This window comes from Oryzias latipes, chromosome 1 (assembly GCF_002234675.1).
Source record: "Oryzias latipes chromosome 1, ASM223467v1".
Lineage (NCBI taxonomy): Eukaryota > Metazoa > Chordata > Actinopteri > Beloniformes > Adrianichthyidae > Oryzias > Oryzias latipes.
The window spans coordinates 1,496,617-1,523,105 of NC_019859.2; the positions used below are offsets into that span (position 1 = coordinate 1,496,617).

The 26,489-nt window shown below is 43.4% G+C and overlaps 1 protein-coding gene across 2 annotated transcripts in view; it reads left to right on the top strand.

Moving 5' to 3' along the window:
• The window catches only part of lcor (ligand dependent nuclear receptor corepressor), an 84,441-nt gene extending 59,299 nt beyond the window's left edge, over positions 1-25,142 (top strand). Inside the window, exons 5-8 of one of the 2 annotated variants that reach the window (XR_002873539.1) lie at positions 2,044-2,499; positions 12,227-12,317; positions 22,002-23,735; positions 24,161-25,142. Coding sequence is in view for 1 of the 2 variants with exons in the window: in XM_023956803.1 (XP_023812571.1) it covers positions 2,044-2,499; positions 12,227-12,317; positions 22,002-23,130 (1,676 nt within the window). In the remaining variant the exon portion in view is untranslated. Of the gene's footprint in view, positions 1-2,043; positions 2,500-12,226; positions 12,318-22,001 lie in introns of both variants that reach the window. The other variant, XM_023956803.1, reaches the window with a different exon arrangement.
• Positions 25,143-26,489: the final 1,347 nt, after the last annotated feature.

Consider the following 26,489-nt stretch of genomic DNA (forward strand, 5'->3'; position numbering starts at 1 on the left):
CCGTTCTTTTTGTGCGCCAGCCTTTGACAGCAGAACCGACGCAGAACCTTCTAAAAAACGGGATTAGAGATCAGAGGTTGAATACTAGAAAGAAAGGTTCTGAAGGGAAATCACCGGAAAGAATCCTAGTGGCCCCAAAACAACGAATCAGAACGTCTCCTCAACACTGAGGTGTGTTTGTTGAAGCAGGTGTTTAAATAAAGTTTAAATTGAAAGCAGAAGTTCCAGATTATCAGGTGGAATAAACTCATCTTTTAGATTCCTGCTTTTTACTCAACGCCCGGATTGACGTCCCAAACATCCACCTTTGGGACACACATGTGGAAATGTAGGTCACTGAAGGGCATTTCCTCTATCCGGTTACCTGTGACCCCCCCGGCGGTCGATGCGGCGCCGCAGCCCAATCTGGATTACCTCTGCGGATTCCTAAGGAGGAGCAGAACCCACTTTGTATTGTTTCCCTGTGCGCTCGACACAAACTGGGTTACCATAGCAACGGTTTTCTGGTGCATTTGGAATGAGGCGGGAACTGCGGATCCAACAGTCCCACATGACACGCTCAACTTCGGATGGACCTCTGGTGGCGCCGCTGTGCAGCGCCCAAGGCGAAACGCATCGCCATCCGGTTGTTGGTCACATGACTCATTGCCTTTTGAAAAAAAAACGTTTCCATGGCAGTTTTGCGAAATATGTCAATTGCAACACGCCTCAAAAACCACCTCCTCCAAGCGCTACAACCTTTTTTCTTTTGATAAATGCGAGTTTCTTTGAAGTTGTCATGTTTCCATTAAACAAATCCAATTTGCGCAATTTCAGAGTCAATGTTAGCGCAGCTAATGATACCAAATATGAAGGGGCGGGGCTCTGGGAATTGTAGGTTTTAGTAAAGACCCTCTGAGGAAAATTGTGTTTTTGGTGTTTTTAACATGCTTTTGTGGCATTTTTCTGATGGGGGACACTATTGGAAAAAGAACATATTTGTACGGTGGCCCAGAAGGGTCACAACTCAACAATTTAGATTTCGCAACACAAAATAACACACAACAATTCATCACTACACTAAAAAAATAAACTCACAAAACAATAACTAATAACACAAGTGTTGTTTCGTGTTGTGAGTTAATATTTTAGAGTTGTGATGAATTGTTGTGTGTTATTTTGTGTTGCATAATCGAAAGTGTGGTGTTGTGACCCTTCTGGGCCACCGTATATTTGTAACGTAAAAAGTACACTGGGTGGGCCACAGGTTTGCTGTTCGGACCTCTCAGCAGTGGGGAGGGGAAGGGGGGGTGGGGTTGCTCCTTTTCAAATGAAGTCCTGCCGCTCTAGAAAATGACACAGTCCCTCCCTCTTTTTACCTCCTTTTCTTTCTGTCCGGTCCAACAAAAACGGTTACAAATATGATTCCCATAAATAAAGTTGAATCAAAATGTCAGAAGGGGTTTATTCAAATATACAGCTTTTGTGTCAGAAGATTTAGTAAAATCTGTCCAACACTAGAGGCCTTCAGATCTCAGCTGTTTGTTCAGCTGTTGGACAGGTTAAAAAAAAATGACCTCATCATAATTAAAAGACCACTGGGAAAGCTTTGAAAACAGACCAGAAGATGATCGGAGTGTTTTAACCTGCTGAGTTGGGATTAAATAATCCCGAGTCTGTTTGGATCTTAATCATCTTTGCTTGCTGTAGTTATTCGACTTCTGTAACCGATAATCGACTCCTTTCTGCTCTGAGGAAATTTGGAAGGAAATCAATCAGCAGTTTCGTGTAAATCCACGTCACGCAGAGAGAGAGGGAGAAAGAATCTTGTAAGAGGGGGGCGATAATCTGCGGTACGTACTCATATCATGGTGCTTTCAGCGCCGTCAATAGGCAGGATTTAGCGCCGCTTTGGAGCGATTTCTGGATTATTTCAGCACAGCATCAGGATTAGATTTTCAGGATGAAATGGGATAAATGAGCGGCTGAACATGCCGACAAGCAGACAAATTCCTGGAGGGTTGGGACGCTGACATGTGTGCCGCTCTGCTCTTCTCTCCGCAGACCTCCCAAGTTTCTCAGACCCTCACATTCCTCTAGTGGCTCGCGAGATCATGCAGCGAATGATCCGCCAGTTTGCTGCCGAATATACCTCAAAAACTACTCAGGACGACCCGCCCCTGCCCAACGGCACCATGAAGGACCAAAGCCTGCCGAGAGCGGTGTCTCTGGCCCCGGCCCCCAGCTCCCCGCCCGGGCCCACGCCTCGATCCCCTCCATCGTCCGCCTCCTCCTCGCCGTCCCCGACCCCGGGACCGGGCTTCGGCCCGGCCTGCGCCGTCGTCGCCTCCACGCCCTCCTGCACCCACAGCAGCAACGGCACGGGGGGAGGAGGAGGAGGGGCCGCCGCTGCCTCCGCACAGAACCCCGTCCTCAGCAAGCTCCTCATGGCCGACCAGGACGGCCCGCTGGACCTCACCGTCAAAAAGATCCCGGCGGATCCGGAGCCCAGCCAGCAGGGTGAGGGCCGCACTGATCACCGCGCAGCCGGCAGAACACACACGGCTGGAACACAAACGCCTGTCGTGGTTGCAGGTTCTAGCATAGAGTTGCGTCAGGCTGAATCCCAGAAGGAGATGAATCCAAATCCTTCAGGTTTTGTTTGGGAAACACTTTAGATCCAAACGAGATCACTGAAGAGCCAGCTTCTTTGAGACGGCGCCTCTGCAGCGCGATCTGAGCTCTGAAAGGAGCTCTGTTTAATCAAACCAAAGCAGCGGGGGGTCTGCGGTTTGATCACCAAACGGCTCTCGGCGCCGAGCAGCCGCAGCGCTGCTTCAGGCCTCCAGCACGCCGCGTTTGGTTGCACGCTTTAATGCCAGCTTTTTGGAAGCAGCTTACAGTAAGCCTCCTTCATTTTTACAACAAAGATGCAGGCATTACAACCCCCCCCCCACACACACACACAACACACAAACACAACACAAAACACCTTCTATAAAAATTCAAACGAAGATCCTCCGAGCAGGATCTGCTTTGAATCAGGCTGAAGGTTTCTGTTCAGAAAGGCTTTGTTATTCCTTCGCTGATCAATACGCCGTCAGGGCGGCTCTCAGCAGAAACGCCGCTTTCATGAGGCGAGCAAACAAGCCCCGCCTCCTCTGTCAGCCGTCTTCGCTGCACGAACGTAACGGCGCAGCACGCCGTGCAAAAATCCCACAGTGTGACCGGCTTCAAAAGGCGGGATCCTGGATCATTCTGCATGGGGCGACAACCCAAATACGGCCCCTGAGAACGCCATCGGGCCTGAAGGCGCCGCAGACGGAAAACAACAAAAATCTGCCACAACTTTTCCCCACGAGCTTCAAAGCAATCAGATGAAACGCCAAAAACCAGGAAGTCACTGATGATGAAATCTATAGTTTTAGTCACAAAGAAAAGAATCTGTCTGTTTCCTTTTGCGAGCCAAAAGCCAGACTTTTCTGCTTTTATTTTTATGTTACGTTTAGTTTGAATTTCTAGACTTAAAATAATTCTATTTTCTTCAATTTTCAGTTTACAAATATAAATGGTTGCAGCTTTTTAATTTCAATATTTATATTTTAAAAAGTCATTTTTGTGAAAAAAATCATTTGCAAACAGCAATTGTTTAAATAAAACATTATCAGATGAATCGCTGATGAATCAAATCACAACTTCATTCAGCATCACTGATGTTCTGATTAATCATATAAGGATGATAAGGTTCTGCAGAACTAAAACAGTGCTGGTCAAAGATGATCAAAGCAGATCAAAACAGGTCAAAGCAGGTCAAGGCAGATCAAAGTAGATCAAAGCAGGTCAAAGTAGATCAAAGCAGGTCAAAGTAGATAAAGGCAGATGAAGTAGATCAAAGTAGATAAAAGCAGATGAAGTAGATCAAAGTAGATAAAAGCAGATCAAAGCAGGTCAAAGTAGATCAAGGCAGATCAAATTAGATCAAGGCAGATCAAAGTACATCAAAGCAGGTCAAAGTAGATTAAAGCAGATCAAAACAGGTCAAAGTAGATCAAAGCAGATGAAGTAGATCAAAGTAGATTAAAGCAGATCAAAGTAGATCAAGGCAGATCAAAGTAGATCAAAGCAGGTCAAAGTAGATCAAAGCAGATCAAAACAGGTCAAAGTACATCAAACCAGGTCAAAGCATATCAAAGAAGGTCAAAGAAGATCAACATAGGTCAAAGTAGATCAAAGCAGATCAAAGCAGGTCAAAGAAGATCAAAGCAGATGAAGTAGATCAAAGCAGGTCAAAGTAAATCAAAGCAGGTCAAAGTAGATCAAGGCAGATCAAAGTAAATCAAAGCAGGTCAAAGTAGATCAAAGCAGGTCAAAGTAGATTAAAGCAGATCAAAACAGGTCAAAGTAGATCAAAGCAGATCAAAGTAGATCAAGGCAGATCAAAGCAGATCAAGGCAGATCAAATTAGATCAAGGCAGATCAAAGTAGATCAAAGCAGATCAAAACAGGTCAAAGTAGATCAAAGTAGATCAAGGCAGATCAAAGTAGATCAAAGCAAGTCAAAGTAGATCAAAGCAGGTCAAAGTAGATCAAAGCAGATCAAAACAGGTCAAACCAGGTCAAAGTAGATGAAAGCAGGTCAAAGTACATCAAACCAGGTCAAAGTAGATAAAGGTAGGTCAAAGATGATCAAAGCATATCAAAGCAGGTCAAAGAAGATCAACATAGGTCAAAGTAGATCAAAGCAGATCAACGTAGATCAAAGCAGATGAAGTAGATCAAAGTAGATCTAAGCAGATCAAAGCAGGTCAAAGGGATCTGGTTTCCACATTTACCACTAATCACCAAATGATCTGTTGTCGTTTTCTTCCATCCTGACACTTTTGCCTCCACGTTTCTAAACCCACCTGAAGAAGAAGTTCTCCGTCCATCTCAGGGAGAATTTAGGTCTCAGTCCAGCCGTTCTTATGGGCTGCCAGCAGGTGAGAAATGGTCAAACCTTTACGGGCCCACAGGTGACCAGCAGGAGAAATTCAGGTCGTAGACCTCTCAGTGAAGCTGTAGAGGGAAAATGTTCATGCAGGGTTTTTTTTGCGCTCATGCTGCGGGCGACAGGTCGTAGTGAAGCCTCACAACCCGTAGAGTTGAAGTAGGTCAGACGCGTGCGTGTCAAACTCATTTTTCATTTTTTCAGCCGCCCCAAATCCTGCAACCTGTGCAAGGAGTCCTCAAAGGAACTGAGGCGAGCACAGAACCCGTACAAGTCAACCCCCTCCCATACGGGTCAGGTGACTAAGGCTTCAGGTGGGCCTTAAGTCTGAGGAAAGTCAATTTCTGTTTAGTTTGTTTATGAAGCAGCAGCTCACACCAGACGTCGGCCCGAGACAACACAAGTACAACCGAGCTTTCAGTTGTTAGGATCTAGTGTAGTCTGATTGTCCCAGCAGTAAAAGTCCCCTTTTATTAAATAATGGCCTTTAAAAGTGACCAAAAGATTAGATGAAAGGGGTTTGAGTGTAACAGTTGAACTGGAGAAGCGCGAGGCGACGGGGGAGAAGAGGAAGAATCCCCGTGAACTGCAGACTCTGTGAGGACGTTAAAGACGGAGTCAAGAAAGAGGAGGTCACACAACATCTGTGCAGTGAGAAACAAGGAGGAAGACGGCTGAAAGAGAAGACAAAGAGGTTTCTAACTGCATTCATCAGTCATGTGTAGGAAGGACAGCAGTCAGAGGCAGAAGATGAGGAAAACATCTCGCCTGACACCTACGGAGAGGTCAGACAAAGGCGGGAAAATAAAAACAATCATTAGAATATGCAGATGGAATAACAAAACAATATTTGCATTTCTGTCATTAAATGCACATTTTGATCCGTTAATAGGCACAAAAAAAAGAAGGAAATATTTGTTTCAAAAACAGAATAAGTGATTGGCAGCAGTAATCAGGATTTCACCTCCTGACCTGCATGTTTTCTGTTACTCTGCTGCTGAAAGACTCCAGATTCCTCCTGCAGAGACCCGACACCAAGACTGAGCCAAGCAGAACCGAAAAAACCACAGCTCCCTCCAGAAACCATCAGGAGTGAGAGGATGCAGACAGACGCACGGATGACCACGTTTTCCCTGAATGACCTGTAGAAATGTCAGCAGATCCGAATGTTCAGAGAGAATCAGAAGGCAGAATCAGAACCGTCCAGCGGTTCTTCAGTAGACCCGCCGGTCAGCGGCTCCAACAGGAATCTTTACAACAGGAATGCTGCGTCTTTTACCGTTTAAAATCTTTTCAATTTCAACTTTAGTGGAAAAAAGGGGCAAACCTTGACCTGAGGACACAATTTGCATTATTAAATAGACGAAGGCCGTGTCACACAGCACATTTTGTGCATTTTCTTCGTATGAAATGTCGGTGTTTTGTGAGTCGTGCGTTTTATTGCGTTGGTCGATGTGCGCAGACGTCCGTCCAGGGTTTCGTTCCGTGAAATCAGTTTGTGGTCGTTCAAACGTTTTGGTCAGTTTATGCAGATGTTACGTAGTTCATACACAATTCTTAAATTAATCGTAAGTAATTGTGTGGGATTTTTGTGAGTGCGTACACAAATGTGTGTCTTTCCACGACCGTTCCACGTCTGTCTAATCACTTGAACCACCGATGTTTAACTTTTATATCACGTATGCGGCATGATTGGCGTACTGTGTGATGGGAGTGTAAACCCGCTGATCGATCACCGTTCCAGAAGTCTATAAGAGTGGGAGTCTCCCGTTACCGGTGCTCGTCCAGGCGTGGGGTCAGGGCTCTCCTGGGGCAGCGTCCACGGGAGGGACGCTCCTTGTCGTGGATCTGAGGCGTCTCTCTGGAGTTCCCCATGACTGTGGTTCTGAAGTGGTTCCTGTTCAGCGCTCTGAATGTCTAGACTTTCAATGAAGCACAGGTTTACGTGTTCTTTGTGTGGTTTATTTGGACTTCTGCCGTGGTTTCAACGTGGTTCATTCCTGATACCTCTGTGAACATTTTCACGTTCAGACCAGAACTTTTCTCACTTTTTCCACATAGAAGAAGTTTTATTATTACAGACTCTGGTCCATTTGCTAGACAAAACACAAAATAAATCAAAGACTTAAGGATAAAAACATTCATTAAAGTATAAAAACAGTAAAATAACCAAGTATCATAATCTTAATCTAGCCACAGGGGTTGCAAGCCAGTAACTTCTGTGCCGGTCCCAAGCCCGGATAAATAGAGAGGGTTGCGTCAGGAAGGGCATCCGGCGTAAAAATTGCCAAAATAACCATGCGAATCATCCACGAGAAAGATTTAGACATACCGGATCGGTCGAGGCCCGGGTTAACAACGACCGCCACCGATGCTGTTAACCTACAGGGTGTCGGTGGAAATTTGACTACTGTTGGTGGAAGAAAGAGGGGAGGCAGAAGGGTCCGTGGCCAGAGAGAGAAGGGAAAAGGCAGGAACATAGGTTTGAGAATAGGGACTCTTAACGTTGGCACAATGACAGGGAAAGGCAGAGAGCTGGCAGACATGATGGAGAGAAGGAAGGTAGATGTACTGTGTGTGCAGGAGACAAGGTGGAAGGGCAGCAAGGCACGTAGTATTGGAGGAGGATACAAACTGTTCTATCATGGTGTTGATAGGAAGAGAAACGGGGTAGGAGTGATTCTGAAGGGGGAGTTTGTAAACAGTGTTCTAGAGGTGAAAAGAGTCTCAGACAGGATGATGAGCCTAAAGTTAGAAATTGAAGGGGTGATGGTGAATGTAGTCAGTGGGTATGCGCCACAGGTTGGCTGTGAATTAGAAGTGAAGGAGAGATTCTGGAGTGAGTTGGATGAGGTCATAGAGAGTATCCCCAGAGGAGAGAGAGTTGTTATTGGAGCAGACTTTAATGGGCATGTTGGTGAGGGCAACAGAGGTGATGAGGAGGTGATGGGCAGGTTTGGTGTGAAGGAAAGGAATCTGGAGGGACAGATGGTGGTGGACTTTGCGAAGAGGATGGAAATGGCTGTAGTCAACACTTACTTCCAGAAGAGAGAGGAACATAGAGTGACATACAGAAGTGGAGGTAGGAGTACTCAGGTGGACTACATCCTATGTAGACGAGGTCATTTGAGAGAGGTTAATGACTGCAAAGTGGTGGTAGGAGAGAGTGTAGCCAGACAGCACCGCATGGTGGTGTGTAAGATGACTCTGGAGGTCAGGAAGAAGAAGAGAGGGAAAACAGAAAAGAAGACCAAGTGGTGGAAGCTACAGAATGAAGAAACTTGTGAGGAATTTAGGCAGAAGTTGAGGCAGGTCCTGGGTGGTCAGGATGAGCTTCCAGATGACTGGGAAACTACAGCAGAGATTATCAGGGAAACAGGTAGGAAGGTGCTAGGTGTGTCATCTGGAAAGAGGAAAGACGGTAAAGAGACTTGGTGGTGGAATGAGGAAGTACAGGAATGCGTCCAGAGGAAGAGGTTGGCTAAAAGGAAGTGGGATGTAGAAAGGACTGAGGAAGGTAGACAGGAGTACAAGGAAGCGCAGCGTAGAGTGAAGAGAGAGGTGGCAAAGGCCAAACAGAAAGCTTACGATGAGCTATATGACAGGTTAGACACAAAGGAAGGAGAGAAGGACTTGTACAGGCTAGCCAGACAGAGAGACAGAGATGGGAAGGACGTGCAACAGATAAGGGTGATTAAGGACAGAGATGGAAAGGTGTTAACAACCCAGGAGAGTGTACAGAAAAGATGGAAGGAGTATTTTGAGGAGCTGATGAACGAGGAAAATGACAGGGAAAGAAGGGAGGAAGATGTGGTTGTTGTGGAGCAGGAAGTAGCAGAGATTGGAAAGGATGAGGTTAGGAAGGCTCTGAAAAGGATGAAGAGCGGAAAGGCCGTTGGTCCTGATGACCTACCTGTGGAGGTATGGAAGTGCCTAGGAGAGACAGCAGTGGAATTTCAAACGAGGTTGTTCAATAGGATTCTAGAGAGTGAGAAGATGCCTGAGGAATGGAGGAGAAGCGTTCTGGTCCCGATCTTTAAGAACAAGGGTGACACGCAGAACTGCAGCAACTATAGAGGAATAAAGTTGATGAGCCACACAATGAAGCTGTGGGAAAGAGTAGTGGAAGCCAGGCTTAGGAAGAAGGTGGAGATTTGTGAGCAGCAGTATGGTTTCATGCCCCGTAAGAGCACCACTGATGCCATTTTTGCTTTGAGAATGTTGATGGAAAAGTACAGAGAAGGTCAGAAGGAGCTGCATTGTGTGTTCGTAGATTTAGAGAAGGCGTATGACAGGGTGCCGAGGGAGGAGCTGTGGTACTGTATGAGGTCGTCTGGAGTGGCAGAGAAGTATGTCAGAGTAGTTCAGGACATGTATGAGAGAAGTATGACGGTGGTGAGATGTGCTGTAGGTCAGACAGAGGAGTTCAAGGTGGAGGTGGGACTACACCAAGGATCAGCTTTGAGTCCTTTTTTGTTTGCTATGCTGATGGACAGGCTGACAGACGAGGTAAGACAGGAATCTCCCTGGACAATGATGTTTGCGGATGACATTGTAATTTGCAGTGAGAGTAGAGAGCAGGTGGAGGAACAGCTAGAGAGGTGGAGGTTTGCTCTGGAAAGAAGAGGCATGAAGGTCAGTCGTAGTAAGACAGAATACATGTGTCTGAACGAGAGGGATCAAGGTAGAAGCGTTAGGTTACAGGGGACTGAGGTGAAGAAGGTGCAGGAGTTTAAGTACTTGGGGTCAACAGTTCAGTGTGATGGGGAGTGTGGAAAAGAGGTGAAGAGGCGAGTGCAGGCAGGTTGGAGCGGTTGGAGGAAAGTGTCAGGAGTGTTGTGTGACAGAAGAGTGTCAGCAAGACTCAAAGGAAAGGTGTACAAGACAGTGGTGAGACCAGCTCTGCTCTATGGGTTAGAGACGGTAGCAGTGAGACAGAGACAAGAGGCTGAGATGGAGGTAGCAGAGATGAAGATGTTGAGGTTCTCCTTAGGAGTGACCAGGTTAGACAGGATAAGGAACGAGTACATCAGAGGGACGGCTCATGTTGCCTGTGTTAGCGACAAAGTCAGAGAAGCCAGACTGAGATGGTTTGGACATGTTCAGAGGAGGGATAGTGGATATATTGGTAGAAGGATGTTGGAGATGGAGCTGCCTGGCAGGAGGGCAAGAGGACGGCCAAAGAGGAGATACATGGATGTCTTAACAGAGGACATGAAGTTGGCTAACGTTAGGGTAGAAGATGTTCATGATAGGGTGAGGTGGAAAAGGATGATTCGCTGTGGCGACCCCTGATGGGAAAAGCCGAAAGAGAAAGGAAAGGAACCAAGTATCATAATCTTAGAAAAAGACTAAAACTAAACCTAAATGTTTAGAAAAGCCGACTGTACCAGAACCTCCAGATGGGGGGGGGGGGGGGGGGGGGGGGGGGAATGGTATCTAAAAGTACTGAACCTTACAGAGTTAAGATGATTTTGTTAATTGAAGTATTGAGACGTTAAATAAAACCGTAGATAAAATGTCTAAACATTAACTCTTGATTCACGTTTGAACAATTTTCATGCGTGTAATATGTGCAAATTGTACTCAGTGGCTGTATGATCCAGCCTTAAAATGTCGTTTTTTACCGAAAGATCCCTGAGTTTGTGTTTTTCTACAGCTGGAAGAAAATCAGAAGTGCTTAAGTCTGACCTGAGAACATGTAAAGATAGCTCTCTGAAATCCTAAATCCTGATCAAAGTTAGGGTGAATCCTGTGAGTCATCTGTCTGGTTTGGCCTAATCCGAGCGGCGGTTCTTCTTCTGTGGATTTGGAAGGTGCACACACGATGCTGTGAACACGCTCACATCAATCCTTTTCCTTTTTCATATCACCTTCTGTAGGGATGAGAGATTAGCCTGTCCCAGGTCCATCCGGGGTCACGGGGTCAGAAAGTCAGCTTCACCTCACAGATTATGGACGCCGCTGATTGGTTTATGTCCCAAAGCCGTGTGATTCGAGTCAAAGGCCTGTGGGACGTCTCTCTATCTGGGTGCAGTTTTAACTGGACATAAAAATCCTGTAATCGTCTCCAGATTTAGGAAAAATGAAAAACAAAAGCAGATGTTGTCCTTGAGAACAGGAACCAGTTCAACAGAGTTGATGATTAAAAGGTCACCCAGCAATGTTTGGATGTAAAAAGATGAAAGTAGCGTATTTTAAGTCAATAAAAAAACGACGTTCTTCACATTTTGGGGACCTTTTTTCCCAGACAAACAAGCTAATACTGAGATGTCAAACAAATGACCGTCCGTCTCTGAGACGATGTCTCCATTTCTGCTTCACCATCTCTGGTTTTGCTTTCATCCTTTAACTCCCTCAATGAGAAGAAGCAGAAAAACCAAGTCGGCTCTAAAATGGAGATTTCAGCTCAAATCCACCAAACTTTAGGAAGCGGCGGCTCCTCGCCGGCCGTCCTCCAGCTTAAGGTGAAACACGAGGAATCGGCCGCGTACTGCGACTTCTTCCAGTCACCGGGGGAATATGGTATGGTTGCCATGGTACCTGGCTGCCTGCTCTGGTAAATCAGATTTTGATTGCACTCTGCAACATTATATAGGAAGACATTAAATGCGCCTGATGAAAATCAAGGCAGTGAAGTGGGCTGAAGGGCGGCACACGTGGACGCATTATGCGGAGGAGCCGTTAATGCAGCGGCGTCGGAGGCTATTTCACGTTGATATTCTTTATGTGTTTCCACCGTTTTCTGTAAACAAGATTCCTGAGAAAAAACAAGCTCCCTGAACCGGCTGAGGCGGACAGCAGGAACACGGGGGGCCCGGGTCTGAATGACCCGAATGCAGGAGATTCATGGTCAGAAGAAACAAAAAACACAAACAGGGACTGGGGTGAGGGGGGCAGGGCATAAGGAGTGTGAAATCTGTGGACCAAAAAACAGAAACAAAAATTAAAAAAAAAGATCTGATGAGATGAGAATAATAAAAATAAAAACACAAGAATCAAATCTGATCTCCAGACCACTGAGAGCCTCAGTCTCCTGCACTCGGAGAGACTCTGTGGGGTTTTGGGGTAGAGAGGAGCGCCCGTCCTTCAGGACGTGTTTGGACACATTGATGTTTTATGCGGGTCACCTGCAGGTTTGACACCCCCCCCCCCCCCAATCAGGGGTGAGGTGGGCTTTAGCCAACACACAGAAAACTGAGCCAAACGCGTCGCTCTTCATCCGTTTGCTTCAACACGTCTCTCCATGTGTCTCCTCAGACGGCGTCCTGGACCTCTCCACCAAGAAGAACCACAGCGGGGGGAGCCCCATCTCCCTACCCGGCTTCAGCCCTGCGCCCCCGCTCAAAGGGTGAGGCATTTTATTTGGAAAAAAACGGACTTAGCTCAGTGACTCGTTTTCATTCTTATTCTACTAGAAATTCTTCACCAGGAAGAGAAAAAAACACACTTCCTCTTCTGATTCGTGAAACACCTCATGTACCTTTGAGAAAAAATAATTTCCCCCTTTGCTAAACCCCAAATTGAAGTGTGAAATCTGGCGTGTTGTGAAGATCTAAGGTCAGTTTTTACTGCTGCAGTGGAGCTGATCCCTGCCAGAGCTCAGGAAGCGAACTATCGCACAACGAGGAGGGGAAGTGAGAGATCTTAAAAAGACACGTTTACACGCCGCCTTCACAAGAAATACAAGAACAAAGTTCTAAAGGATTCCCTCACTAATTACCTTTGAGGAGATTTTCTTTGACCTAAAATAAATAAATGTGTAGATGTGAATCTGATGCGACGTACAGTATAGACCTGCAAATAACTCCTACTTAACTGATACCTGATCTGTTAGTAAAATGTTTAATGAAAATAATTCTAAAAGACCTTCAATACCGAGAGTTTGTAAGAGAGCCTTAAACATTTATGACGAAAACTTACAGAGCAGAAGGAGAGTTTTGCAGAAAAAATGAACTAAGCAAAAAAACAAAACTAAAGGTAAATTTCCCTGACCTTATTTTACATCAATTTTAATTATAGTGATCATTTATGCATGATGCACTGATAACACCTGTTATATTAAAGACATTACCCCTCTATTGTGGTTCTTTTACCCCTCACATATTTTAACCTCCTGAGACCCGAGCTCTTGTTGGATATGTTTTTTAATTTTGTAGTCCCAGGACTCCAGGTAATCAGAATAAACTACAGTGGTAATCAGAGTAAACTACAGTAGTAATCAGAGTAGACCACAGTGGTAATAAGATTAAACTACGGCAGTAATCAGAGTAGACCACAGTGGTAATCAGAGTAAACTATTGTAGTAATCAGAGTAAACTAAAGTGGTAATCAGAGTACACTACTGTGGTAATCAGAGTAAATTACAGTAGTAATCAAAGTAGACCACAGTGGTAATCAGAGTAAACTACAGTAGTAATTAGAGTAAACTACAGCAGCATTTAGAATAAACTAATGTAGTAATCAGAGTAAACTACAGTAGTAATCAGACTAAGCTACAGTAGTAATCAGAATAAACCACAGTAGTAATCAGAGTAAACTACAGGAGTAATAAGAATAAACTACTGTAGTAATCAGAGTAAATGACAGTGGCAAACAGAGAAAACTACAGTGTTAATTAAACTACAGTAGTAATCGGAGTAATCTAGTTCAAATCAGAGTAAACTACAGTAGTAAACAGAAAGAACTACAGTGTTAATCAACCTACAGCTGTAATCAGAATAAACTACAGTAGTAAACAGAAAAAACTACAGGGGTAATCAGAGTAAGCTATAGTAGTTATCAGACTAGACCACAGTAGTAATCAGAGTAAACTACAGCAGTAATCACAATAAACTACGGTAGTAATCAGAGTAAACTACAGTGGTAATCAGAGTAAACCACAGTGGTAATCAGACTAAAGTACAGTAGTAATCAGAGTAAACTACAGAAGTAGTCCAATTAAAATAAAGTAGTAATCAGAGTGAACTACAGTAGTAATCAGAGTAAACTGCAGTAGTAATTAGAGTAGACTACAGCGGTAATCAGACTAAACTATAGTAGTAATCAAAGTAAACCAAGAGAAATCAGAGTAAACTACAGTAGTAGTCCGATTAAACTAATGTAGTAAAACTACATTGATAATCAACGTACAGCTGTAATCAGAATAAACTACAGTAGTAAACAGAAAAAACTACAGGGGTAATCAGATTAAACTACAGCAGTAATCAGACTAAAATACAGTAGAAATCAGAGTAAATTACACCAATAATTATAATAAACTCCAGTAGTAATCAGAGTAAACTGCAGTGGTAATCAGACTAAACTACAGTGGTAATCAGAGTAAACTACAGTGGTAATCAGAGTAAACTACAGTAGTAATCAGTAAACGTCAGTAGTAATCAGAATAAACTACAGTAGTAATCAGAGTAAACTACAGTGGTAATCAGGGTAAACTACAGTAGTAATCAGAGTAAACTACAGTAGTAATTAGAATAAACTACAGTGGTAATCAGAGTAAACTGCAGTAGTAATCAGACTAAACTACAGTAGTAATCAGAGTAAACTACAGTGGTAATCAGACTAAACTACAGTGGTAATCAGGGTAAACTACAGTAGTAATCAGAGTAAACTACAGTAGTAATCAGAGTAAACTACAGTGGTAATCAGTAAACTACAGTAGTAATAAGAGTAAACTAAAGTAGTAATCAGAGTAAACTACAGTAGTAATCAGAGTAAACTACAGTGGTAATCAGTAAACTACAGTAGTAATCAGAGTAAACTACAGTAGTAATCAGAGTAAACTACAGTGGTAATCAGTAAACTACAGTAGAAATCAGAGTAAACTACAGTGGTAATCAGTAAACTACATTGGTAATCGGAGTAAACTACAGTAGTAATCAGAGTAAACTACAGTAGTAATCAGAGTAAGCTACAGTGGTAATCAGAGTAAACTACAGTGGTAATCAGTAAACTACAGTAGTAATCAGAGTAAACTACAGTAGTAATCAGAGTAAGCTACAGTGGTAATCAGAGTAAACTACAGTGGTAATCAGTAAACTACAGTAGTAATCAGAGTAAACTAAGTAGTAATCAGAGTAAACTACAGTAGTAATCAGAGTAAGCTACAGTGGTAATCAGTAAACTACAGTAGTAATCAGAGTAAACTACAGTAGTAATCAGAGTAAACTACAGTGGTAATCAGAGTAAACTACAGTGGTAATCAGTAAACTACAGTAGTAATCAGAGTAAACTACAGTAGTTATCAGAGTAAACTACAGTGGTAATCAGAGTAAACTACAGTGGTAATCAGTAAACTACAGTTGTAATCAGAGTAAACTACAGTAGTAATCAGAGTAAACTACAGTAGTAATCAGAGTAAACTACAGTGGTAATCAGTAAACTACAGTAGTAATCAGAGTAAACTACAGTAGTAATCAGAGTAAACTACAGTAGTAATCAGAGTAAACTACAGTGGTAATCAGAGTAAACTACAGTGGTAATCAGTAAACTACAGTAGTAATCAGAGTAAACTAAGTAGTAATCAGAGTAAACTATAGTAGTAATCAGAGTAAGCTACAGTGGTAATCAGTAAACTACAGTAGTAATCAGAGTAAACTACAGTAGTAATCAGAGTAAACTACAGTGGTAATCAGAGTAAACTACAGTGGTAATCAGTAAACTACAGTAGTAATCAGAGTAAACTACAGTGGTAATCAGAGTAAACTACAGTAGTAATCAGAGTAAACTACAGTAATAATCAGAGTAAACTACAGTGGTAATCAGTAAACTACAGTAGTAATCAGAGTAAACTACAGTAGTAATCAGAGTAAACTACAGTAGTAATCAGAGTAAACTACAGTGGTAATCAGAGTAAACTACAGTAGTAATCAGAGTAAACTACAGTAGTAATCAGAGTAAACTACAGTGGTAATCAGTAAACTACAGTAGTAATCAGAGTAAACTACAGTAGTAATCAGAGTAAACTACTTTAGTAATCAGAGTAAACTACAGTGGTAATCAGAGTAAACTACAGTGGTAATCAGAGTAAACTACAGTGGTAATCAGTAAACTACAGTAGTAATCAGAGTAAACTAGAGTGGTAATCAGAGTAAACTAGAGTGGTAATCAGAGTAAACTAGAGTGGTAATCAGAGTAAACTACAGTGGTAATCAGAGTAAACTACAGTAGTAATCAGAGTAAACTACAGTAGTAATCAGAGTAAACTACAGTGGTAATCAGTAAACTACAGTAGTAATCAGAGTAAACTACAGTAGTAATCAGAGTAAACTACATTAGTAATCAGAGTAAACAACAGTGGTAATCAGAGTAAGCTACAGTGGTAATCAGTAAACTACAGTAGTAATCAGAGTAAACTACAGTAGTAATCAGAGTAAACTACAGTGGTAATCAGAGTAAACTACAGTGGTAATCAGTAAACTACAGTAGTAATCAGAGTAAACTACAGTGGTAATCAGAGTAAACTACAGTAGTAATCAGAGTAAACTACAGTAATAATCAGAGTAAACTACAGTGGTAATCAGTAAACTACAGTAGTAATCAGAGTAAACTACAGTAGTAATCAGAGTAAACTACAGTAGTAATCAGAGTAAACTACAGTGGTAATCAGAGTAAACTACAGTAGTAATCAGAGTAAACTACAGTAGTAATCAGAGTAAACTACAGTAGTAATCAGAGTAAACTACATTAGTAATCAGAGTAAACAACAGTGGTAATCAGAGTAAACAACAGCCCCCGTGTCCAACAGTGGATGGTCAGGTGTGCTGTGGGAAGTCATCCTCATTAACTGATCTAAAAACATTTCCATCTCCAGGATTTCAGCTCTTTGTTCATCCAAACAGGCCTGATAAAACAGAGTAGTTAGGAATATAAAAGATCATAAAATACTTTTTTCTTTGTGTTTATTTGATTCTATTAAAGACATTTTGATAAGAATGACGGTACCGAGATTTAGCTGCAGCTACAGCTGTTTTTGGAAAAGTCCCGCCCCTTTAACTGTCTCCACCAATCATTCTTGGAGGCTAAATCACATGTCATCAGTCTGACCAATCAGAAGTGGTTAAAGTCTTCTCTTCCTTGTTCTGATTCTGCTCATAAAGTCTCTCAGGTCCAACAGAAATACCAGCTAAAGGGGGCGACAGTGGCTCAGGTGGTTGAGCGGGTCGTCCAATGATCGAAAGGTTGGCAGTTCGATCCCCGCTCCCACCAGCCAAAATGTCGTTGTGTCCTTGGGCAAGACACTTCACCCTCCTTGTCTCCAGTGTGGCTCCACTGGTGTGTGAATGTGCATGAATGCCCCAGGGCAGCTGTGGCTACATCAGTAGCTACCATCACCAAGTATGAATGAGGAGTGAATGAATAATGGACACAATGGAAGCGCTTTGGGTGTCTTGAAAAGCGCAGATAAATCCAATCCATTATTATTATTATTATTAAAGCTCGTCTTTAGCGGTGTAGCTTTCCACAGAATCCGGTGTCAGACCGTGGAAACAGTGAACAAAACATTGAAGCTCAGAGAAGAGAGTCTGTCTGACATCACTACGTCTCCCATGATGCATTGGGTTAAAGATGTTAAACCTCTTAAACCACAACGAACACATCAAACAGTTTTTCAATCTTCTTGATGAAATCAGAGGTCAGAGGTCAACAGTTTAGTTCTTCTTCCAGGTTTGTGTTTCTTAACAGCCAAACATCCCAGAGTTTGGTCCAAGTCATCTTTCTAACTGAAACACTTTTCTGACAACGTCTGGATTATTTTAGAGGTTAAACCTAAGAAGAAGTAAGAACAACATTAAGGACACAGGATTAAGGTGAAGTGGCCAACAGACACAATTAAACTAAATTGAAACAATTTAATCATCTAAAAAGAAATAAAACATTTTTGTTCAAGTTTTTAAAAACTTCATCTTTGATTAAGACAAAAGAAAAACTAATAAAACTTTAACATGTTCACTTTTTGTGTAGACAACATAAATATAATGTTGGTCTTTTTGTGTGATTTTTATTAAACATATTGTGATCATATAATTGTTTAAAAATTACAGTTGCCTTCGCACCAACATTGAAAATAAATATGAAAAAGAAATAAATCACTATTTAGAAAGAATATATTTGTTTTTTGTGAGGTTCCATAAAATTACATGTTAATAAATTGGAGGGAAAAACAACAACCAGGATAAAATGTCGAATCCTTTAGTTGAAAATTATTACTGAAAACTAACTTCATATTTATTTCATCTTTTAGAAAAAACAGCTGCAACTTCCGGCTTTTTCTGCCACAATTATCACAAAAATGTACGTGAGATCATGGAGGGACTGAACATCAATACAGACTACAGAGTTTCTGCTTTTGTAATTTTTGGATGCTGGTGTGCCGCAGGATTTTTGTCAAGGAGAAAATGCGCCGTGGCTCAAAAAAGGTTGGAAAACACTGATCTAGCAGCAGGTTGCAGGTTCGATGCTCGCTGGCATTAAGGTTGGGTCAGACGCTGAAACTGAGACGATCACTGCAGCATGTGGAGTCTTTCGCTTTGTGAGTTTGACTCATAAATTGGTTGGAACTCCCGGTGGGGTCTCTAATGATAAGGTCAGGTACCGTCAACCATGGCGGGAGGCAGAGGATGCCCCTCCCCCACCCCTAATTCATTTTTAACAGCCGCACAAATCAATTGGTCTGCACATCATGAGGCTTTTAATTTGAAAGATCCTGTGTGTTATGCTGGCGTTTCTTTCATTCTTCTGTCCTCCTGTAGGCGTTTAAATCAACGCCGTCATTTAACTCACACCTTTAGTTGTCTTAGTGAAAATTCGAGGCTTTGTTGGATTAAAACCTCTGAAAGTTTCATCAAAAAGGGACAGGAACAGAAGCAAACACTGGGATAAGGCGGAGCGTCCCGTCCCGTCCCGTCAGACGACCCGTCCCTCCTCTGTTTGCCTTTTAGCTTTAGAAAGCGCCGCCTAATCCTCACATCCGTGGTTATCGTCGACCGCAGCTTCCCGGATCACGATGTCAGAGCGCACTATTAGAGGATGGACTCCACCGCCTCCCATTAACCCCATAATGTTTTCAACAAGCCCCAACTCCCCGCTGCGATAATCCGCCTGCAGGCCCCCACAGAGAGCTCCCCACATCGCAGTCACTCGCACTGCAGCGCCGCGGAGGACGTCTCCAGTGGAGAAATACAGTATTTACCTCCATCGCCACCCCCACCCCCCCCATGCGCCGGCCGCGCTCTTTCCTGTTATTAGAAACCCATGGGAGGACTTTTAAAGAGACTTTCCACTGTTGCCATAGTTACTCAGCCGTGTGGACATTGATTACAGCTGTTGAGGAAGAGGCCCTTGGCATGTAGAGTTGTTTCATATGGATGGAAGAAAAAAAATGAAATGCAGGAGGCTATCAGACCAACGGCTACCCTCCTCCATTTATTTAACGCCAAGACTCCAGAACGTGATCTGGATCACCAGAACCGCAGGTGGAGCTTCTGGGAGGAAGGAACCACTAGAGAAAATGACACAAATATCCCTTCATTCAAAGCAAACAAACTACATGTTTTTAAATTAAAGATGATTGTGCAGGTTTCAGACAGAATTTAACGATTGAAGACTTTTCTTCCATGAACTTGAATCCTAAAAATAACCTATTTTTCCCCCGAAAGAGAGAACAACAGATGAAAAAAAGCTTGGAAAAAATACGAAACATAAGCAAAAACAGGTAAATGATGGTCAAGATCGCTTAGAAGCAATGGATTCAACATCCCTGTTTTTAAAGGTTAGGCTTTAGGCTGATTGTGGGGAAATATTTGTTCTTATGATAAAGGCCTGGTCTCTACATTCTATCATTTTATCACTTTTTTATTTATTTATTCATTTATTTATTTATTTATTGATGTGTGTGTGTGTGGGAGTGTGTGTGTGTTTTTGCGGGGGGGGGGGGTTGTCGCACGGTTTGTCTTGTCATCTTGTTTTTCAATTTTATTGTTTTTTATGCACAGCACTTTGAGTGACATATGTTGTTGAAAAAGTGCTATATAAATAAAGGTTGATTTGATTTGATTTGATAAAAAAAATACATAAATAATGATAAATAAACATTGAGTCAGTATAATGATAAAACATTTCCAAACCCAGATGACAGAATAATAAAAGAAAACCGTTTTTTAGGACAAATCTAAAGCTTGGAGCACAGAATGAGTTAATTAAGAATTGCTTAATTGGAGTCAGAGTGACAGCTTGCAGGAGGCCGTCCCATCTCTGTCCTATAATAAAAGCAATACGAGCTGAAAGGAGTTCAAACTAAAAACTCCTGACATGTTTTTATAAATGATTATATAGAACAAATTGTACTTTTTATAAATATCCACATGTTTAAACCAGTTTATTTGTTGTTGTTTTTTTTATCCTTTTGACGTCTTTTGAACCGGTTTATGTCATTTTAACAGTGACTGGTTTATTTTATGGATTTTTTTATTTATTTTTTGGGTATTTCATTCTCATTCTACATATTTTTTGTTATTGTAAAACCAAAAAAGCCCATCTAAGGACAAATGCTGCAAAGGGGCAAAAGCATTATGGTATGGGCTGCTGTTGGAAGGACGTCTATGTTTTTATATCCGTCCTCATTCAATAAATCAGTCAATTCAATTAAAAAAAACTGGGAAAAGCTGAAAACCAATAAAATTATTGTTAACAATGATAGAAAAAGACTAAAATAGCAGAAAAGGTTAAAGACGGCTGATAGAAAATGTTAATGCAAAAGGAACGGATGTATGTCTGTATTTGCATTCAAAGACTTAAAAGGTGAATTTTGTTGGACGATAGACGAGACTGAGTCTGAGAAGCTGAAAAGAAGCAGAAAAATCCTCCAGGACTGACTTAGTTCAGTTTGTTGAAATTGAAAATTGATTCAATTCAAAAGGTAAATAAAATCAGAAAATGCATTAAAAGCACATCTGTTTTCATTGCTATGCAGTTTGACCTGCCCCCCCTCCCCCCCCTTTGGGGAGGCCCCTTCAGGACATTTCACACTGGAAAACCTGAATGTTACGGCACGCTGTGGAAGCCTGAACCGTCCGACGCTAAGTGCGTTAAAAAGTGATAATGCACACTTCGTCGGCCATTAACCCGCTTACACCATGGTCACTTGCAATAGAAATAAATAGTAAACAGATTTTAGTCCTTAATTCTGTTTTTTTTTCCAATTTGGATCGCTTTTTTCACAAAAAGCGGACCATTTGTTACGTGGTGCGGCGCCACGTAACAAATAAACCGCATTGCGCCGCACCACCGCTGCAGTCAAGACTCTGCGATATATATATGCTGATCGTCCCGATGGGTTGAGAAAGCATCAGTTCAGAGAGAAAGTTCCCCTCTTACTGCTTGTTTTTTTCCAGATGATGAAGCAAAAGGTTTTTTAAAGAAGCCGGCACAGTGATACTAATCATTTAAGCTAGCTGACCGGAACTTTTTTTCCCCCGTGCGGTTATCCTGTGGTATATCACTTTTTAATGCACACCCAGCAGCCAATCAGAATCCAACATTCTCCCGGACCGTGGTATGAAACAAAAATAATCTCATCTACGCCGTTTTGAAGGAGAAGAAAACGTGTTCTAGTCATGGCTAGAATTCTTTTTTACCCTACTGGCAGATTTTTTTTGGGTTATTTGAAGAAAATTGGTTGAATCTCAAAGTTTTTTATTTATTTTTTACTATTCAGTGTGTTTTTGCAGTGCAGTTTTTTTTTACACCACCCACCTTCACCCAGGTGGTTTCTAATTGGTTAAACAGACCCGATCCAGGTTATCAATAATGTTATCTCAGGTTCAGACTGAGAACATCCTTAGAAACCTGTTGAACATAAAGGATGTAAATGTTATTGTTTTTTTTTTTGCATGATTTCATTCCAAAGTTAGAAAAAAAGCACAATTTCCCAAAACTATTGTGACAATCAACTCAAACTGTCTTTAGTGGCGCAGACGGCAAATATAAAACCCCCAGTGGTTTATCCGTCGCTGACTCGTCTTGTCTTTTTCTGTAGGTGTTCGCTCAAAGCAGAGCAAACCCTGTCCGAGGTGGAGGATGAAGACGGTCCGATGCCAAGAACTCTGCAGGACAGACTCCGGGAGGGCTACGCCAACGCCAACTCCTTCAAGCCGCCGCTGGCCCGCTCTCTGCGCATCAAGGAGGAGCTCATCAGCCAAAAGCATCGGCTGTTGAGCCAGCCCACGCCTCTGTCGTTGGCTAGCTTAGAGTCCGCCGGCTTGCTTAATCACGGGCAGTCCCACTCGCTGCTCAGCCAGAAGAGCTCCGCCTCTTTCTGGGGGAACAAGGCCCAGCTGGAGAGCCTGATGAAGCTAAAGCAGGCCAGCGGCGCTCTGAGTGACCTCAAAGACCTGCCTCCGTTCCTGGAGAACCACCACCACAACCACCACGGAGCCTTCTCCTTTAAGGGTACCCTTCACCATCAAAGTCACAATCAGGTCTCAAAGAGCCAACACCACAGTGAAGGCAAGAGAGAGCAGGGCCACTCCCCCCCCGTGGATCTGAAGATCCCCCAGGTCCGAGGAATGGATCTTTCCTGGGACTCCCATTCCTCTGACCTGTACGGGTTCGGCGCCATGGGCGTGGGGGGAGGGGCCCACGGCGATAGCACCCTAAGCCGGAAGCTGAGAGCCATTCTGCCGAAGCAGAACCGCCGCGGAGGAAGTCTTGGAAGCCTGCTGGACGGGTCGGGCGACTACTGGAGCTCCGATTTGGACCACTCCAGTTCTGGACCGGCCTATTCAATCTCTGACGTGGAAGGGGACCCGAGCTCCAAGCAGCCAAGGAAAAAGAGGGGCCGCTACCGGCAGTACAACAGCGAGATTTTGGAGGAAGCCATAGCAGTCGTGATGAGCGGGAAGATGAGCGTGTCCAAGGCGCAGAACATGTACGGGATCCCGCACAGCACCCTGGAGTACAAGGTCAAGGAGCGCATGGGAACCCTGAAAAACCCCCCAAAGAAGAAGCTCAAGCTGATGATGAAGATGGAGGCAGGAAGCCAGGATTTTCCCGCCGAGTCCGAGAACACGCCCACCACAACCCCGAGGGAAGACGGCCTGCCGCTAGCAGCTGCCGAGCTCAAGGACGATGTCCAAGAGGACGACAGTTTCAAACCAATCGACTAAACCATTTACACGTGTCAACCTCAGTCACATGACCTACGTCAGACGAAAAACGGATGGGGCTTTCTTTGTGCCATTTTACTTTGCAGTATCCGGGTGAGCACAAATGCAGGGATAATAGAGAGAAGGAGGCTTAAACAGACTGGAGAGGATCAACCAATCGGAGCGTTTTTATGCAGCGTCACTGGAGGGATGCTGAGCAAGCGTTTGTTTAGCTTTTCTAACCAGGAGCCCGACAAATGCAACTGAAGACACTCATTCAAAATGACAATGAATTCAATTTCCTTAAGCATGCTGATAATCCCCCACCCGAAACCCCGGCCTCCCCTCTTCTCCGGACTTGAACCTCTGATCCGCCGCTGCGTCTGAGCGCAGCCCGGGTTCTGGACAGATTCGATTTCAGGTCGAACAACTGAGGGGGGAGGCTTAAAAAAAAAGAAAAAAACAAGACAAACTGATGAATGGGTCCCTTTACCACACCCCCCCCCCTCTCTGGAAAGTTGTGAAGTGAACTGTCTTTTGCATTGGAAGCTAACTCTAAGGTGAAACCATACCATTGATATTCCTCTGAAGGGTTCGGAGTCCAACCCATTCTCTCTTATTGCCAGGTAGCCATGATGCTTTAACTGCAAACCTTTTGTTTCCTCCTTGAAAATCTTCTGCTAATCTCTGTGTGGACGAAAGCAAGTTGACGCCGTCCTTTTCCGAACGAGAGAAGACACACAAAAGTCATTCAGGGATGCGTGTTTGTGAGTTTTGTGGACACTACTGACTTCTAGAATCAACTTCTTTTCCTCTATCTTTTGGTTTGATTTGTTTTGCTTTCTTTTGCACTACACTTTGGGTCTGGCGCTTGCAGACCAGGTTACCTCGGCATTGTTGCCCATGCATCATGCACTTATTATGGTCTGTCTCTGAAGCCCCAACCTTGCAACAGGTCATAGGTGCATGTCGCCTGCGCTGGCTGATTCATACTCAGATCCAGAACGTTCTGAATTCACCCTCTGTTTTTTTTATTTTTTGTTTTGCCAAGGGACAACTTGAAGGGTACTCTGATTATGGATCAGCTGTTTTTAAGGCGGGATGCTACCTCATGGACCTGCATCAGTCTGTCACTGCTGATCCCGGAAAGGCGGAGCCACCTGCAGGTTGGTGACCAAAGTGAGCTCGACCCCCTGATGGAGATATTTATGGGATGACGGCCTTTTCGGATCAGAATGTGCAACTGTGCTGCTATCCAGCTTATTATCTAGCTCTTAAAAAAGGCTATGGCTAGCCCAGGCTAAAGGAGTTTAGCTCGTCTTAGCTAAATACAACATATTGCTGTTGTTTTGTTTTGCTTTTTTTATTTTTGTTTTTTTAAGCTAAGCAGAAGCAGCTTAATTTATGAATTTTAGAAGAAATTCCTCCCCCTCCAATCTTAGAGATGGTTTCAAAGGCAGTTATGTATGAAACAGTGTGCATTTATTTTGAAGGGGTGTGGAGTTTTGGGTAGTAGTATGCAGTGGGGAGGATTAGTTAGTTGGGAGAGGCAGATTTTAATATATTTCAAGTTATTATGACTGATGATGTAAAAGCCAATCCATAGTTCTGGTTGTGTTTGCTCTCTCCTCATTTTAACTCAGGGTAACTGAGACCGATGATGTGGGTTACAAATGTGATGATTTCTTGTTGGACCTAATATAGGCAGGGAGGAGGACAGGCCACGCCTCCCGCTCCTGCTCTGTCTGTGGTGCAGACCATGTGACCGTCCACAGACCTGCTATCCAATCTTGAAAAAAAAAGAACGGAAACCACCGGCGTTGGGTAAATGAAATGAACTGAAATAGCACTTTTCTACCTAAGAGTTAGAGAAAAATGGTTGTAGCTCTTCTCAGAGGCAGACGGAGCAAAGAGCGACGTGGAGGGCACGGATTCAAAAAGCTTTAGTGTGTGAAACCTTTCCGAGAGCTGCAGCTTGGACCCAAACTCCTTCTTTTCTCCACCTAATTACCTCTGCGCTAAAACGAAAAAAACCTGTGTGCGGGTCGATTTCCCTCCTCTCGCTTCCAAACGTGGCTCCTAACACTGCCTGGTGCTCACCCAGTCTGTGAGACCCTCCTCTAGAGGTCTGCAACACTCAGATGGGATGGGGATTCGCTCCTTTGGAAATGTATTGTGCATTTTATTTATTTGATTTTGTTGAAAATGGCATGCACCACTACCTGGCTGATTTGGAGGATGGAGCTGGAAAAAGCTTAAACACAGAAACACCCGGACTGATGTGGTGAGAAGGAAGTTGTTTACCTGTTGCATACAATCTGTCGTCCACTTTAAAATGTTTGCTGGCAAAGTCCTACGCAGAGCATTAAATGCAACACTTGAACAATGCCAAGCGTTGGAAGTGTCTAAAAGGTTGCTGCTGGTGCGGCGTCGGGCGATGCGCCGATCCCATAGTTCAAACAGGATCGAAGCCCGGCGGCGCCTCTTCTGAACCCGCGGCCGATAGTTAGAAGCGGCGGCGCGCCCGCTGCGTCCTGAAATCTCTTCATGGGATGCATGTAAAGCATAAAACTGTATTAAAACAATGTAATTGGCATTTAATGCACAGGTTTGCGTGGATAAACTCCACCAGAGCACTTAGACGGAATTCCCCTAAGAGGGGTGATTCTATTAAGCCAAACAGTATGTGAGAAGAATTTACACTAATCTCTGAATCATCTGTAGACCTTCTCTCTTGGTTCTTAACTTGACCCCTAATGGACGTTTGGGCTCCTAATCTATTTTGGTAAAACTCCTTAAAACGAAGGAAGATTTTCTAAAGTCCCCTTTCAGCCTGATCCTATCTACTGAGGTGCATGCCATTTAAGATATAGATGATATATATATTTATTTAATCTTCTTTCTGTTGGGTTTTATGGAGTGTGCGGTTAACGGGTCCACCTGTCCAGAGAAAGCTCCTCTCAGACGCTCCAGTTAGAAATGGCAGACTGTTGTTTTCCTCACGCCGCTCGCATCGAAAAATGGGTATTCTGGTGCCGGCTCCCCACAGTAGCCTTCCAGACCTTCTCAGGACTGAGCCAAAGGGTTGGGCGGCGATATTGGTCAGTCAGAAGACGGCGCCGACTGAACTACCTAAACTCCTCAACCTTAACCGCAGGCGGGAGGCAGATTCAAAGGGCGGGAAGGAGGCAGCAGATGCGATCTGGATCACCGTCAGGCGCAGATCAACTGGCACCAATAGGACGAGAGATTTCAGCTGGAGTAGCCATCCATCTACTGAGGACCTTTGGTCAAAGGGCATCAGAGAACTGGGGTTAGCATCAACCGGACTGAAGAGATTTCAGTTTCATCCCAAACCGGTCCGTCCAAAAGTCTAGAAC